General features: G+C 46.3%; 1 protein-coding gene across 1 annotated transcript in view; it reads left to right on the top strand.

Moving 5' to 3' along the window:
* MAN1C1 (mannosidase, alpha, class 1C, member 1) overlaps positions 1-12304 on the top strand; it is a 40967-nt gene extending 28663 nt beyond the window's left edge. The window contains exons 5-11 of the mRNA XM_010297086.1: positions 1180-1303; positions 3772-3865; positions 7419-7534; positions 7702-7921; positions 10073-10245; positions 11074-11189; positions 11862-12304. Coding sequence (XP_010295388.1) covers positions 1180-1303; positions 3772-3865; positions 7419-7534; positions 7702-7921; positions 10073-10245; positions 11074-11189; positions 11862-11979 — 961 coding nt within the window. The 3' untranslated portion in view covers positions 11980-12304. The remainder of the gene's footprint in view (positions 1-1179; positions 1304-3771; positions 3866-7418; positions 7535-7701; positions 7922-10072; positions 10246-11073; positions 11190-11861) is intronic.
* The last annotated feature ends 5018 nt before the right edge of the window (positions 12305-17322 follow it).

Genomic DNA, 17322 nt, shown 5'->3' with positions numbered 1-17322 from the left:
AGCTCTGGACCCGAAATGGTTTTCCGTATATCACATGGAGGGAAAACTTTTTTCCTCTCCCCCTTCGGAAAGATCGTTAGTTTTAGCCTCCTGTAAACACCAGAAACCCTTTTCTTCCAATAGCCAAGATTTCGGGCGCCATCTAGTGTTGCCCCGGCCCCCCCCTCGCTGGAACCTTGTTCCCTCGTCGGCATCGACGGCAAACGGCGCTGGCGAAGAGCCGTGAACATCGAAGCCGCCTCACTTCTGAGACGGCTCAGCCAAGCTTCCCTGGGCCAGCACCTGCGGCGGCTGTTTTGGGACCGAGGCTTAAGGATATAGGACACTCCCACGCCTGCACCGGTTCCAGAGAGGCGTGGAGCTGTAATCTGTAGCGGTGGGATACGAGAAGGAAGTGGCGGAATGTAAAAGCAAGGGTGAAGCTGTTAGTGCTTGGAAGAGCCTCTGCCCTGCTACGTCCTTTGAGTCGTTTTCTTTCAGAGAAGTGATGCCCTCCTCATCGCAAGCTTTTCTCCAAGGATGGTTTCTCTCCATCCCTGGCTTGGATCTGGCAGGGTGAGGGGAGACAAACAGAAACTGAGAAGGGATCCCAGTACATCAGAAGTAGGGTGTGCCCAATGGCATCTTTCTCCTAGCGCTGACATTGCTGTATCCCCTTGCAAGAAAGCGTATGCTGGGAATGTCTGTGTCATGTACACGTAGTGTGAGACCTTGTTGAAACAAGGTGCTTAGTGACAGTCTGGATTCTCCATAAAGTAGCAGACTTGTTGAGCTTGTGGGACGTTTGAGATGCAAGTGTTCAGCCCCAGCTACTTACAGACACTTTTTATCCCAAAGTGGCTTCTGTAGGGCAGGTTGTCAGGGTTCTTCCAAAGTTTGCTTTAAGCTCATCTGTTTGGGAGGGATTACTCTTCTACAAAAACTGCAGTTTCGTGGAATGTGCAGTCTATGTGTTTGCCCTATCCTAAACAATCCTTTGTAAAACTATTGCTCCATCCCACTGGAATGCTCCTGTGAGAGTCCTAAAAATCTGTGTATGTCCTTCACATGGGCTCTGTTGAGACCTGGTGTGCACTCCATGCACGTAGCAAAGGCAGGATCTGCACAGGGCGGTGGGGGGACCTCAGGCTTTGGCTGTGTTTTCCTGGCAATGAAGGCTCCCTTTTCTCTCCTTTGCAGCGGCATGAGTTGGAGTTGGGGTTGGGCATCTGCCGGAAGCAGCATCTTAGCAGAATTTGGCACCTTGCACTTAGAATTCCTGCACCTCTCAGAGCTCTCTGGCAACCCAGTGTTTGCAGAAAAGGCAAGTATTTCCCAAGTTGGTCTTTAGTGAATTGGTTTGTTCATACTGCTGGGTCAGTGCTGGAACAGAGCAGCACTTTGGTCTGCCTGCAGCAGACAACGTGGCAGAGAAGTGTTCCTTCTCCCCAGTACCAGTACAGCTCACTGGAGGAGAAACCTTCCGGAGTGGGACACAGGTTCAGAACCCGGTGCCTTGCAGGCTGCAGAGGTCACCAGCTCCCTGAAGAGGTCCCAGCGAGCTCCTGTTGGAGTTCCCGTCACACTAATAGGCTGTGGAAGGCAGCTACCCCGGTGTGTTCTGTGGCCATTTGCATTTGCTGTAGCCCTTCACCTGCCTCTCCATCACTTGCAGCCACCGGGGAAATGGGGATGTTTTTCCCAGTGTCTCAGTTGTGTGAAGTTGTAGCAGAAACTTACTCAGACAAGGCCACAAGGCCAAAATTAAACCGTCTGTTGGATGCAGACTGCAAAGACAAGTGTTAATTCTGATATCCTAATAGTAGTGCCTTGTACTTCGCAGACCTTTTTACTCTTAACAGGCATTAAATGTTATGCTCCAGCCAGCAAGATTTCTGCTGAGGTTTCTTGTGTAGAAAAGGTCTGACAGTTGACATATTGGATTCCTTTTGTGTAACTTCTAACTGAAAATCTATTAATATTATACATTACCTTGAGGGTTTTTTTTCCACAAGTGATCTTGTAGTGCATGTGAGAGCAACTTAATAAATATGCCGTTGGATACCAGCAAGTCATTAGCTTTCACTCCACATCCCCGAGGAACTAGCTTTGAGGGAGACAAATTGTTCCAGTTAGAATCCAAACTGCTCCCATGAGCCCAAAGGAAATGGGGCCTGTCCAGAGTCCCACAGTGGACAGGCCCCAGAGTGGGGTGAAAACAGACAGTGGTTCTAGGATTGCCAATAAAAAGCTCAAAATGGTACTTCTCCAGGATATTTCCAGTGCACGTCTGTCACTTGTGAAATAAGAAGGAATTTGAAGAAGAGACGGGAAGAAAGAGAAGGAAGAAGCTAGGAGAGCAAAATGGAGAATAGGATGGAGTGTATGGAAAGCAATAAGGGTGGGGTGAGGAGGGGGTGAAGGAAAACTAGAAACTCAGGAAACTCTGTAGGGAAGATAAAGAAAGCCTGGTGATTTGAAATAAAGGAGGCAAGCTAACCATTCCTGAAGACAGTGATAATCACATGTTGCTCAGAGGAAGGGGGGAGCTGAGAAAAGACCAGTAAGGGGAACAATGGTATGGAAAGAAAATGCGCGCGAGGGAAATGAAGCAGGGGGGAAGAGAGATGAGCGCTGCAAACACAAGGGCAAGAAGAGGCACTGTTAAAAACTAGAATTGCATCCATATTCCAGGTTAAAACCGTGGCGTTTTGAGCCAGGGTCAAGCCTCTGTCCCCAGCCTAACATGTTTTCCTTTTTGCCTCCTAAGCCCATAGAGGGATAAGGGCAGAACCTTTCTAATGGACTCTGCTGAGCTGAGCATGCCTGGTGCGTGCCACAGACAATGTATCGTGTTCATCCTAACACCCTCTGAGAGAAAAAATGTAGGATGATGTGGGCTCAAACAGCCCATCCAGTGGGAAATTACTTCAGAGGAACAGATCAACTCATTAACTTGCAGCTTGGGACTTGTGTGATTTTAGCAAGAATAAAGTCCATCTGTGTCTTTTATTCAAACATGTCATTAATATGCCATGCTACTAAACTTCAGTAAATATTATGCAGCCTGACGACTTACTTGGAAGCACCAACTTAAGTCTGTAGCCAGCTTTTGGCGTACAAATTGTCTAATTTTATAAAAGGTTTAGAGTGTATTAGCTGCTCTGTAGGTTATAATAGAATATTTATGCTGCATACCATTTAACTGTGTCCCTTATGGGAAAGGCCTATTGGATTTAATGGGGGTGAAACCAAGGGAGGTTTTAGAGAATAAGTACAGCTGTTCTAGCATTTTAAAGGAGCTGTCTGTTGTTGAAATTAAAGGCCCCAATTCGTCATGTTAAGTGACCGCATGGTGAATTTAAGTACTATGTGAGTCACTCATCCCTGCCACTCCTTTCCCTTTGGACCATGGAAAAAAATCACACTCTGCAACTCATACATTTCCACCCAGATCCCAAATCCTCAGGACTGCTTCTGGACCGCTGTTAGCAAACTGCTACCACTGCTCACTGAACTGGGGCCTTGCAGGGTTTTTAGAATAATTTCTTAAATCTCACAGAGCTGGATAAAGATTGTGCTGAGGAGTCCAGAAGAAAAGTTTCTCTATAACAGCCCTCTCACCAGAGAGCCGTGTCACTGGGTTCTGCTTGCATGATGATTCACAAGGTTACAGGCTGCTGTGCTCGTTCAGCCAGGGACCAGCACTGATGAATTACAGAGTTCTCAGTACAAAAGCGATGACTTTTTCAGCAGAGAAGTAACATAGTTCTTGTCTCTCGTCTCTCCTAGGTGATGAACATCCGCAAAGTCCTGAACAGAGTTGAGAAGCCACAGGGCCTTTATCCCAACTTTCTCAGCCCGGTGACAGGGAACTGGGTGCAGCGTAGGTATCGCTCTGTATTCAGAGTCCTGCCTGGAGCATTTCAGTCTTTCCATTATTCTTGAGGAAGCAATAGCAACTGTCAGAGCAGCAAGCCAAGGAAATGTCTTGTCAGGCAGCCTGTTATACATGTGATTAGATAATGCAGCCCGATTTGTAAGATGCAATATAGTAATTGTACACTTACTCCATCAGCCTTGTTTCCAGCTGAGTGTCTCACCTCCAGAGAGAATTAGGGCCTCTCTTGCACAGGGGAGGATAATGGTACATGGTTCATCACACAGATATTAGAAATCAGCACATCTCTTTAAGACCTCATCCTGCAGTCATCACATAACCCACAGGCCTCCTTGGGAGTCGCACATGAAGGCTGTGAGCAGAAGTGCTATGAGATTTACTTCCTGAGTGTGCTGCAGCAAGTCAGGAACCACCTGGAGAGGCAGAGGGCTTACAGAGTCTCAGATCCCCCTGGGATCTCGGGATGCATTCTCTTGTGCGCATTTGTGTACCTGTCACCCTGGTACCTCTGCCTACTGCGGTTTCGTGCAAGAAGGGCGAGACAAGTACGTGTTCTTTTCTCTTGTTGGGCATCCAGCGCGGGCCAGCACTGAAGACATGGGCATTAATTAAATAGATACTGCTCTGATATGAAAGAGGAGCAATAACCAGGAAAGGGCTTGAATAGACCAAGGAAATACTAGAAGCAGTGTACCCAGGGAAAGATGATTTACTTTCCTGCTTTACGCACACAACCCTGTCCTTACCCAGAGAAGAAACTGTACCCCTCTTCTTGTGCCACCAAAGGACAGAAGCTTACCCTCTGGTAGGAACATGAGAGGCTACTTCTGCTGCTTTGCCCCAGATCTCTGACCTCAACTTTCCACTCTGTTAAGGATTTGCTTGTTTTGGCAAGGGAGAGTTTCTGGGTTTCGTGTTTCTCTGTCAAAGGAAAGAAGAGTCTCTATTTTTTTTAACCTGTCAGTGGATTACATTTATATCATTTAAGCAGTTTTCTCTGAGTCATTGCATTAGCTGGTGTCCCCATGTCTCGTTGCACTGTTTGCTCCACTAGATCGCTCCAGACCTTTCTAACTGCATTAATAACTCTGATTGTAACTGACAGGCAGGTGCATGGCTGCCATCATCTGAGACAGCGAGAGAGCTCTAGCAGTGAGGAGTCCCTGCCCTTTAACTGCCACATCGGCACCTCTAATGGTAATTTACAGGGCTCGGCTTGAAAGATATCCCAACAAAGCATCTCGGATGGTTGCAGTTGTCCCATGAAACCAGAGCTGTCCTTTGGTGCCATGGGGAAGGAAAACAGGCTTCTGTGTTTGTCCCGTTAATTGATCTTCAAAGTTATCCAGTCTCTTTGTAAGCAGTTCAGCTTTCCCTCCACGTTTGTCTCTGCAGAGTTGTTGTAGTATGTTCCACTTGAAAAACTCATCTCCCGTCCCCTACCGCACCCCTGAGATGCCATTTTCTTCAGGTTATTCCCAACTGGCAGCCACACTGCACATTTGCCCAGACACAAGTATTAATTCTGCCTATTTATTGGTGCTGAGAGAAGTGCCTGTCTGTTGCCATAAGTGATCGTCACAGAATCTTTGGAAAACTGAAGAGCTCTTAATTCAGATGGTTAAAATACTCAGCTTGATACTCAGTATTCATCTCTTCTGCCACTAATTTAATTCTATTCATGCCTGCAAATTTTACTTCATTGTATTGACCTGTTCCCACCCCTTGCTGACAGATGGAGGGGGCCTTTTGCTGGTTCTTGGAGTTTATTAAAAGTAACCTCTGATTACTTGTTCTGGGATAGACCAATTTATGCAAAAGGACTAGAGATAACCTCTCTCCTTGACTTTCACGTCATGAAGGCGACTCGTGGCACAGGCTGTTTGTGGCAGTTGCTCGTAATAGGTCTGAATCCATATTTCAGTGAGGGAAAAGGGTGATCAGCCTCTTCTGCATCTTCGATACTGCTGGTGAGAAATAGATTAGGACCAAAGTAGGGAGGCAGCTGCAGCCTGCCACAGAGATGTTCCCTGTAGGTGCCAGGCTCTCATTTTCTCTCTTGTCATTAAAGCTCTTTGTGGGAAGCTGTTTTTCTTGGAATTGCTGTGATTTTCTTAAAAGGTGTATCTTTGACCTGGCTGAATGAGCAGATCTTTTAAATGAAGAGGCAGTGCTGTACCTCTTCTGAGTGCAGTTGTTACTTTCAGAAAATTAAAGCACGGTCCCCTGCTGAAATAAGAGATTTGTTTATGTAAAGCGCCTAGGAGGCAAATGCTGGCAAAGCTGATGCCATATGGAAAGCAATTATGTACCAGAGCTCCTGCTTTGGTGATTTTATGAATGACACACTTAGGATCACAGAGCTTCTCTTTAAAGACAGGCTGTGCAGCCAGTGTTTGCAAATAGTCTGTTGTCTTTTTTTTTTTTTTCTGAATTCATGCATCTAATCTCACTGTTTTGCTATGGATTATTCCATGGATCATTGGACACACTGTATCAGGGACATTTGTTCTTCAGGTCAGGAAATTATGTGGCTGTTGATCTCTTCTGTTTGTAGGATTTAGCATTTAGAATAAGCCTCAGGACTTTATGTATGTACAGTGAAAGGGAAAACAAAAATCTGAGCAGCTGACTCCAAAAACCCTGCTGTACCTGCTTACATTTAGAATGAGGATGTGTGCAGACAGAGGTGGACACTGTTAATTAGCAGGGATGGTTCAGTCCATGGTGGGTAATTTGTCTTGCTCTTCTAAAAAGGGGAGTACTTGGCTGCTTGAAAGAATGAATGCTGCTTTTCCCTCTGTGGTATAGTTTAAAGATATAAATCCATCCAGCAGTTCCCCCCAGGCAGAAACCTGCAGCTGTCATGCCCATTTCACAGTGCAATTCTTTAGCATCCTCCTCTCCAGTAAGGTCATAACATTGTGTGCTCTGAACAGATAGCCTTGAAAATCTGATTTCTGCAGAAGAAATTATTCAGTGCACATCCTTGTACCCGACTTTATCATTTTAATATGCCAGCAACCCCAGCCTTCCCCAGGGCACAGAGTCCCACCACAAGCCAGGAATACAAATGGTACGACGGAGGGGTCCCTACAGCAACCACTTGCTGGGAGCTCTGTGTGATCCACTCCTGTTCCTCAGGCAGGGAGGCAGCACCCACTGGCTTCATATAGGTAGAGATCTATCAATACCTGCCATTGCTTTTGGTTTACAAGGCTAGGATTTATGATGATTGCTTCATAAACAGGAAGCATCTTCAAGTTGCAGTATAAATAACTGTTGCAAAATAAGACCTCTGAATAGTTTTGGTAAGGGATACTAATGCTTTGTAAAATGACAGAACATTTTTCTTCTGATTGCACTTTCCACCTTTCTTCCTTTTTGAAAAAGAAATGCTGCAAGCTCTCCCCAGGAAACTGGAAAGAGGCAGGAGAGAACAAGGGCATTAAATAGGACATGGTTGTTTGCTCTTTGTAAAGCAACTGCTCATTGTATGTCATGAACCTGAAGTTCTTTTCTGGCTTTCCCACTACAGACCATGTCTCCATTGGGGGGCTTGGGGACAGCTTTTATGAATATCTCATCAAATCTTGGCTGATGTCAGACAAGAAAGACTCTGAGGCTAAAAAGATGTACGACGATGCACTAGAGGTAAGGAGCAGGTTGCGGCTCTGTGATTTTTGTGGCGGACTTTGTTCATCAGAACGTTTCAGGCAAAAATGTTTTAGGCCTTTGGGTTTCCTTGGTATTTACTCCTGTCCACTAGTTATAATTACTGTCCACTAAGTATCTTGAAATCCTGATTTTCATCTCTTTAGGCAATAGAAAAGCATTTGGTCAAAAAGTCTGCTGGAGGATTGACCTACATTGCTGAATGGAGGGGTGGCATCTTGGATCACAAAATGGGCCACTTGGCTTGCTTCTCAGGGGGCATGATAGCACTTGGAGCTGAACATGCCGGAGAAGAGAGGAAGCAACATTACATGGACCTCGCTGCAGAAATAACAAACACGTGTCACGAGTCTTACACACGCTCAGGTAAACCTGTGGGCTGCCTAGAAAATGTTAGTAAGGGATCACCTACAGCCTTAGGAGACTTGGCTTTTGTGTGGCAGAGGTTTGCAGTAGGGTATTTTGTGCTTCAGCAGCATCTGCATCTCTATATGATTTTCACTTGCCTTTTCTGGGGTATCTAGAAGAGAAAGCAATATGTTTTACGTAGCGAATAGCTGGAGCAGAGGGACAGGCAGATGTGAGCTCCTGTGGCAGAGTTGGGAAATGAACCCAGAGCTGAATCCTTGTCCCGTCTCCCAGTCGCAGAACCAGCCTTCTCCCAACAAGACTACAGTTTGAGTCTGTCTTTTCACACCCGTTTGCAGACGGCATAGAGATTAACAGAGATTAATTGCAAGGTGTCCCACTATATGGAGCAGAGCAGCTGAGAAGCCCAACAGGAGGGTGCTGGAGACCTGCAGCTGCTGGTAGGAACCAAAAAAATGAAGTTGCTCAGCCTCTCCTGGCTGTCTAAGCAGAGGGTGGCTAAGTCTTCTATTTCACAAGTCCAGTAAAATTTGTTTCACCACCAGTGTGCTTATCAGTCAGTGCTTTGGGAGAGCAGCGACTGTGATGAATGAGAGACTGGGTTAGTTGTCTGCCTGCAGGGCTTTCAGCAAGATGAGCCTGCTTTGGACACCACTCCTTTCTTTGTAGGCATCTCTGTAGCTCTTCGGAGACTGCAGGCAGTGAAGCAGCAGTCTGCTTTCCAGGACCTTGTCAGACACAGGTCTGTCTGCACTAACGGTTCCCAAAGAGTGTTTCACACCTTCACCACATTAGCAAGCCCATATTGGCAGCCAGTGTCCAGCATGTTTGCCCGATAAACTTCAAGCTAACCTGAAACGATGTTTGCAAATAACGTTTTTTTCCCCCAGCACTTACAGAACTAAAACAAGCCACGAAACTAATAACCCTCTGGTGGCAAGTGCCCGGAGCTAATTTTCACCTTCAGCAATATTCATCAGCATAGAAAGGACAGTAGCAAGCCTGCCCACACTGGTTATGGTTCTGTCATTTCAGCAAGCTCATTGTTTTGCAAAGGATGCCTGTGTACATCAGCCTAGCTCTCAGCAAATAGTCCCACTAGCGAACACTGTTGGCTCCCCACGCAGACAGGAAGGCCCAGGGAAGGTGTGCAAAATATTGAGAGAAATTAAATGACTGCCTGAAGCACAGCCTTGTGGTAGACACATGGGTGCAGCAAGAGAAACCTTGTGGCATGATCATAAGCAACCTCAGTGCTCTGTTTCCCTGTTTTTCGAATAGGGAGAGGGCTGGTGTTGAAAGTAGGAATCTGAGTGCTAGCTGATGCTTGTAAGAGATTGAGATTCTCAAGTAAGGTCCATTCAAAAAGACCAAGATACTCTTAATGTTTTATTTATAAAATACCAGTGAAGTTGATGAAGCCTTCCCCATCATACTGATGTCTTCTTTTCAGAGAGGCTGCTAGTGGACCAGAAGGAGAGGCAGAAGAAGTGATTGCAGGGCCCAGGTATCACTTCTTACAGCCTCCCTGCCGCAGCGCAGGCGAAATGGCTCAGGCTGGTGGACTGATCATTGTGAAACAAACTGCCTGGGAGCAGTGTATCGATATCTCTGTAATGGCAGGGTCAGCTGCATGGCTAGATTTTCATTTGCACGTGTTTTCTCTTTGAGGCTTTACGACAGGATCTGCCTCTCTCTTCTTTCTCATCTGGCTTGTGAGTTTGTCTTCAGTGATGAACTCTGCTCGCAGGGGCAGTGCAATTCCTGGGAGCAAATACCAGCCCAGCAAAAGTGCTAGCACATGGGGGAGATTTGTACCTCCCCTCTCCACGCTCCAATCTGGTCCAAGGTTGCATTTTGTCAGTTGTGTCCACCCTCAGAAAGATTTTATCCTCACCTAGATAGTACCCAGACAGACCACAGAATGAGCAACACCTGGAGTGGCAGTGGGCACAGCTCATGCGCTCCGTGGGGTTGCCTTTATTTTGGCATCAGCTGTGAGCTTGATCTGATACACAAGCATGACTGATGTGCTCATCTGACCTCACGCAAGCCTTAGTTAAATGTTGGCAGCATAAAAGCACCTGGAGCGTCTGTTTACTTGCTTTCTCCTCAAACTGATCACTGCATGTGTGTGATTTTGTCTAGATACCAAACTCGGCCCCGAAGCCTTTCGCTTTGATGCTGGAACTGAAGCCATGGCAACCAGACTCAGCGAGCGCTACTACATCCTACGTCCAGAAGTGGTAGAAAGTTACATGTACATGTGGCGACTGACACACGATCCCAAGTACAGGCAGTGGGGCTGGGAGGTTGTGAAGGTATGGTTGGAAAATCTGCAGTAATAACTCTTACAGGCTGCTGGATTCTTACAAAAATCTTTCCTTCAGTCAGTAAAAGGAGCAGAAATTACTTTAATTGTGTCAGACACTAAGACACATTAGCAATGGGGCAGGAATACACAAAATAGCTCAATTTAATGTGGCATCTCTGTTGATAATTTTGAATGTTTTCTTCTCCCTTCCGGGCTACACTAAAATCAGTCAGTCAAAACAGTGGAGGTTTATGGAAAGGAGTGCTGCAGACAGCAAAATCTGCTATTAATGTAACAGGCCTCTGCAAAAAGGAGTCAACCTTCTATTTGAAGCACCTGGATTGCTCAGAACGACGGGTTCCTAGTTGGCCAGGGAGAATTGGCAAACCTGCCTTTTGCCTTTTGTCTTCATTCCGCAAAGACCCCCCAGCCAGAAGGTCCCTCACCTCTTCCCAGCTCATGCAGTAGCCCGTTGGCTGCTGCCCCACATCCTAGCAGAGGCTGCGTTTCAGTGGCAGAACTGTCATTTGTCTACTGCCCCGGAAAAGAGGCTCCGCAAACAGCTAGAGTTGCCATCTGAGATCTGTTTTTGCTATGTGTGTAACGTCAAGGTCAATCAATCAACTAACTTAGGCAGTTTATATTTCTATTGCTGTTTCATTAGAACTAGCTTTATTCCCAGAGTCTGGAGTAATCACCACGCTCTTCAGTGAAAGACAAAGGCTACTATAAACCTGGAATTTGATTTGTAAAGCTGACTCGTAATGCAACTGATGATGATTAATGAGTTACTCCATGCTACTGTGTGTTACTGAGATTTCTTTTTCTTTCTCAGGCCCTGGAAAAACATTGTAGAGTAGAAGCTGGTTTTTCTGGCATCCGAGATGTTTACACCACAACCCCAACCCATGACAACATGCAACAGAGTTTTTTCCTCGCAGAGACTCTGAAGTAAGTCTAGTATCACAGAGGTCTTTCAGACTAGCATAATTCCTGCAGCATCAACCCTCTTGTCTGCTTAATAAGTCTCTAATCATAAGGGAGAAGGCTTATCCTCTGTGGGAAAAACTGGACAAGGCTATGGGTGCTGCAAAGCTTTGGTAGTTTCCTCCTGTAGAACCACTGCTGTCATTGGCATTCTCGAGGTTTCCGCTCATGTGCTGGATTCAAAGGACTCTTCCTGTGATTTAGAGCTGCTCTAAGTGGGAGGCTCTGACTGCTGAGCTCCCTTTAATTTAGCTCTGATGGCTTAAGAGACAGCTGTCTTCTCTGCCAGGTTAACGTCCTGCATACATAGGAGGCATGACTGTGGCCTGAATTTGTTGCCCCTTGGTGCAGATCTGCCTTTGCTGGTAGCGTGAGCTAATGTTTGTGGGGTGGCTGAGCACAGATGCCCATCCCATTTTTCCACCTTTGCACCAGAGATCACAGTTTCCAGCAGGAGAGTGAGGCTGAGAGCCAGGAAATGTGTCACCATAAACCATGGCAGCTGAGGCCAATGGCAGCCCCCATCACAGTCCCGCTGACAGTGCTTGCTTGTGCATGCTCGGAGTCCTGCTTGAGTTTCCTTTAATCTCCCTTTGTGTCCATCTTCTTCCTGCCCACCTTGCCTGACGGCTCCAGGTACCTCTATCTTCTGTTCTGTGAAGATGATGTGCTGTCCCTGGACGACTGGGTGTTCAACACAGAAGCTCATCCCCTGCCAGTCAACCACACGAACTTTAAAGCAAGTGCGCAGTAGCGAGGCCGTTGCCCAGCGCCTTGCTTCTGCAGCGTCGGCGGGTTACTGCATTTCCTTTCCATTAAAGGAATTCGTGTTGTTCCTAAAATGGTATTTTGGGGCACTAGTCCAATTCCGGACAGTATTATATTGGGAAGATGAAACCATGATGTAAGCACCTTCTTTTCCTCTGTGAGGAGCTCTATTAGCCTGATTATGAGATGTTTATTCTGGGCCATATTGTACACAGTTCATAGACATTCCTTTATACAGGGAATTTATATGAAATCCACTGACTTTGCTTTATAGTGGCCAAAAGACTGGAAATTTGCCATAAAATAGACTTCACAACACACATCCTCCTTTCGTTTTTCTGTTTCATTTTTGCCTTTTATATAGGCTCAGATTTATCACCTTTCTAATTAACAGTTTTCAGTATACTGTGCTTTCTAGGTGGTAGGCTTTCTAGGCTCTTTAGGAAGGACGGGATAGGAGAATGAGGAAGGGGAGTTGCCCTTTCTGTGAGAAAGCAGCTGGAGTGCATGGAGCTCTGCCTGGCGACGGATGAGGAGCTGACTGAGAGCTTATGGGTTAGGATTAAAGAGAGGACAGGTAAAGGTGATATGGTAGTGGGTGTCTGCTATAGGCCACCTGAGCAGGAAGAACAAGAGGATCGGGCCCTCTACAGGCAGATAGGAGCAGCCTTAGGTTTGAATTTGCAGGCCCTGATCCTTATGGGGGATTTCAGCCACCCTCATATCTGCTGGAGGGACAACACAGCAGGACATAAGCAATCCAGGAGGTTCCTTGAGTTGATTGATAACAACTTCCTCCTCCAAGTGACAGAGGAGCCAGCAAAGAGAGGTGCTCTGCTAGACCTTGTACTCACCAACAAGCACGGGCTTGTTGGGGATGTGAAGATGAAAGGCAGCTTTGGCTGCAGTGACCATGAGATGGTGGATTTCAGGATCCTGAGGGCAGGAAGGAGGGTGAAAAGCAAGCTCACAACCCTGGACTTCAGGAGAGCAGACTTTGGCCTCTTCAAAGATCTGCTTGGAAGAGTCCTGTGGGATAAGACCCTGGAAGGAAGAGGCGCCTGAGAAAGCCAGTTAATATTCAAGAATCATGTCCTCCAACCTCAAGAGAGTTCTATTCCAATGAGGAGGAAGTCAGGCAAAAATGCTAGGAGGCCTATGTGGATAAACGGGAGAACTCCTAGCCAAACTAAAATAGAAAAAGGAAGCATACAGAGGGTGGAAGCAAGGCTGGGTAACCTGGGAGGACTACAGAAACATTGTCTGAGCATCCAGGGCTTATGTTGGGAAAGCTAAAGCCCAAATGGAATGGAATTCAGCCAGGAATGTCAAAGACAATAATAAGGGCTTCTATGAGAATATAGGTGACAAAAGGAAGACTGGGAAAATGTGGGCCCACTGCGCAGCAAGACAGGGGACCAGGTTACACAGCACATGGAAAAGGCTGAAATACCAAATGTCATCTTTGCCTCAGTCTTTACTAGCAAGACCAGCCTTTAGGAATCCCAGGTTCCACAGATCAGGGGGAAAGGCTCGAGCAAGAAAGATGTACCCTTAGTGGAAGAGGATCGGGTCAGGGAGTACTTTAGCAAACTGGACATACGTAAGTCCATGGGCCTTGAAGGGATGAACCCACAAGTGCTGAGGGAGCTGGCAGATGTCATTGCAAGGCCACTCTCAATAATCTTCGATTGATCATGGTGACTGGGAGAAGTGGCCAAAGACTGCAGTAAAGCAAATGTCACTCCTGTCTTCAAGAAGGAGGACCCAGTGAATTATAGGCTTGTCATGCTCACCTCAATCCCTGGGAAGGTGATGGAACAGCTAACCCAGGAAACCATTTCCAAGACACAAATGATAAAAAATTGTTGAGGACTAGCCAGCATGGCTTCACAAAGGAGAAGTCATGCTTGACCAACTTGATAAACTTCTACAATGAAATGACTGGCCTGGTAGATGAAGGGAGAGCAGCAGATATTGTCTACCTGGACTTCAGGAAGGCCTTTGACACTGTCAAAGGACATCGTCGTAGACAAGCTGTTGATGTATGGGGTGGATGAGCAGTGAGGTGGGTTGAAAACTGGCTGAATGGTTAGGCATGGAGGTGGTGATGAGTGGCATGAAGTCTAGTTAGAGGCCAGTAACCAGTGGAATACCCCAGGGGTCAGTACTGGGTGCACTCCTGTTTAACATCTTCATTCATGACCTGGATGATGGGGCAGAGTGTACCCTCAGCAAGATTGTTGATGACACAAAACTAGGAGGGGTGGCTAATATGCCAGAGAGTCACACTGCCATCCAGAGGGACCTCGACAGGCTGGAGAAGTGGGCTGATAAGAACCTAATGAAGTTCAGTAAGCAGAAGTGCAAAGTCCTGCACCTGGGAAGGAACAACCCCATGCACCAATATATGCTGGGGCACCTGGCTGGAAAGCAGCTCAGCAGAAAAGGGCCTAGGGGTCCTGTAGACACCGGGTTGACCATGAGCCAGCAGTGGGCCCTTGCTGCAAAGAATGTTACTGGTATCCTGGGTTGCACCAAACTAAGTATTGCTAGCAGGGCGAGGGAGGTGATCCTTCTCCTCTGCTCAGCACTGGTGAGGCCGCACTGGAGTACTCTGTCCAGTGCTAGGCTCCTCAGTACAAGAGAGGCATGGACATAGTGGAGAGAGTCCAACGAAGGGCCACCAAGATCGTTGTGGGGCCGGAACATCTCTCTGATGAGGAAATGCTGAGATAGCTGGGACTGTTTAGCCTGGAGAAGAGAAAGCTCAGGGGGAGATCTTATTAATGTATATAAATACCTGAAGGGAGGGTGCAAAGAGGAGGGACCCAGGCTCTTTCCAGTGGTGCCCAGTGAGGGTCTCTCTGAACGTGAGGAAACACTTATTACTCTGAGGGTGACCGAGCACTGGCACAGGTTGCCCAGGGAGGCTGTGGAGTCTCCATCCTTGGAGATACTCAGGAGCTATCTGGACACAGTCCTGGACAGCTGGCTCTGGGTGGCCCTGCTTGAGCAGCGGGGTTGGACCAGATGATCTCCAGAGGTCCCTGCCAGCCTCAAACCATTCTGTGATTCTGTGGTGTCAAAATGGTAACTAAATCAAAACCTGTCTGCAAAATTCTTGATCCTAATGTATTTTTATATACTTTTTCTGTGCTCTAAAAACACATTTACTACACGTCACATCTCATTTAACTTTCCTTTGTTGTTTTTGTGTTTTTCTACTTTTATTTGGAACTAAATGTTATGAGTCACTTGTAATAATTTCACTGCTGTAATAGTCAAATCTGTGAAACAGAATAAAAGTCTTGTAAAATAAAAAGCATGTTTGGGTTGATCCTTTTTAGAGCCATCTGTCAAAGACCTGTTACGTCATGCTTGGAATAACGAGGTGACAATAGTGGTTGATTTCAAGAATATTTCACAATAGATGTTGATTTCCAGAGTAATCTAGCCAGTGTATGGACAGCAATTCCCATCTGCACCAGCTCTCTTAAATTGCTTGTTCACCATCTGATACGGGTTAGCAGGAGTTCTACTAAATGTCTTGTTTTTCTAGCAAGAAATAAATAATGCCCAGCCAGGTTTGGTCTTCAGTATACATTGTTTCTGGAATGAAGTAACAGAAGAAAAAGAAAGGAGAAACTTGAAGCCAGATTCTTCCATGCCTCCGGCCACTGAACTAGCAGTTAAGCCTGCGTGTCCTCTGTGCCTCTTAAGCAGGATGACTGCAGAGGTGTTCACACACCACTCCTGTTCTGACCCTGGCAGTCGTGAGTACCTGCTTAACAGTTCTCGCAACAAGGGCTGGATCCAGGATCAGTGTCCTTTCTCCCAGCGGTTTTTCCTCTGGTCACTGCAAAGCTGTGTGGCCCTTGGTGGTGGAACAATTTTGTTCATTCTTGTGACATTCTCTTGGTAATTGCTTCATTCAGGAACTTGGGAAGATAAAGTTGCTTTGAGCAAGTTGTGAAAACAAAAAATGTGTTTCTAAATTCATGCCTTTGTAATTCCCCGAGAGAAATAACATAGTCAGATGGGGACTTAGCATTATCCCGGGGATAAAGATACTAGCTGGTAAGCTTGGCCTAGAGGAATGGTTTTTGGTAAATAAACATCTTGGGAGTGAGTAGTGTTATCCGAGAGATTTGGATACAGGCAAGCTGGTTTAGCTCAGAGGATTTTTATAACGGATTAAGGGAATTCCATAAATAAAAATGTCCTGCTCTTGGAGTAACTCAAAATACTTTGCCTGGCAAAATGTAAACCCCAAAAATAAATAGCATGGTGCTAGTTTCCTTTAAGAAATAGATCCTTGGTGTTACGTTAAAACTCTGCTCTCATTTTGCACACAAGTGAGCAAGAACAGTACTAATAAAGGCACACTCACTGCTGCTTTCCTGCAGTTCAGTGGCCGCATCACAAACAGGGAGGTTTTTAGTTGCTCAGCATGCCTGACGATGTAAAGCTTATTGATAAGTTTGCTTACCAAGACACTGGTTTGGAGCTCAGCACCAGTCACAGTGAAAGCTTTTTGTTGCAAACAGCCATGCTTGAAAATCCCCATCTTCATAGAGCACAATTCTGCAACTACTTCTGCCTGTGTTCACAGATACCCACAGTCAAATCCCTGAGGCCAGTGGATTCATCAAGTTAAGCATGCACGTGTTTAGCAGGGGTAAAGCTTTATTCCAACGATCAGCTTTGTTCCGAGGCCTGGCCCTGATCCACAACTGGGATTTTTCTCTCCGACGGCAATGCAGGTAATGGAAATGTTTGCCCTGCTGGCGTTTTGAAACGCTTCTGCTCTTTCCTTTGCTCTGCAGACCTCGAGCCTTGGCGGGATGCTCTTGCTCGAGCAGAACTTTCGCACTGGGAGCCCTGCGAGCAGAAGCGGGCGCTGGGCTTTCACCTCTCTTATCGTGCAACCACCCTGTATACTTCCTGCTGGGCAGGGGTGGCGGGACCTCTCTTCGTCCAGATGGGAACCCCTTTGTTTTCATACTTTGAGTAGATAAATAAATGGGGTGTTAGGTTGAACCAGAGGTTTGATTTTAAATGTCTAATGGAAAGGATCTGGGAAGATGTATGTCTTTGAGCTGCTTTCCTGCCTTTCAGTCTCAGGCATGTGGGACACCAGTGGGAATTCTGTTGTTGATTTATGGTGGGGTTTTTTCTACTTTTGAGTCACCTTCCCAGGAAATGTGATCAGCCTAGGTTATTTCCCATTTCCTCTGTTACAGTCACATTCAGAAGCAGTGATTATCATGTTAATTTTCACCATCAGAACGTGCGGCCCTATTTTATGTCAGAAAGAATTTCCTGT

Source organism: Phaethon lepturus, unplaced genomic scaffold (genome assembly GCF_000687285.1).
Source record: "Phaethon lepturus isolate BGI_N335 unplaced genomic scaffold, ASM68728v1 scaffold1201, whole genome shotgun sequence".
Taxonomy (NCBI): Eukaryota; Metazoa; Chordata; class Aves; order Phaethontiformes; family Phaethontidae; genus Phaethon; species Phaethon lepturus.
Note: the sequence above shows the minus strand (reverse complement) of the source record. Positions and strands in the feature narration are given on the sequence as shown.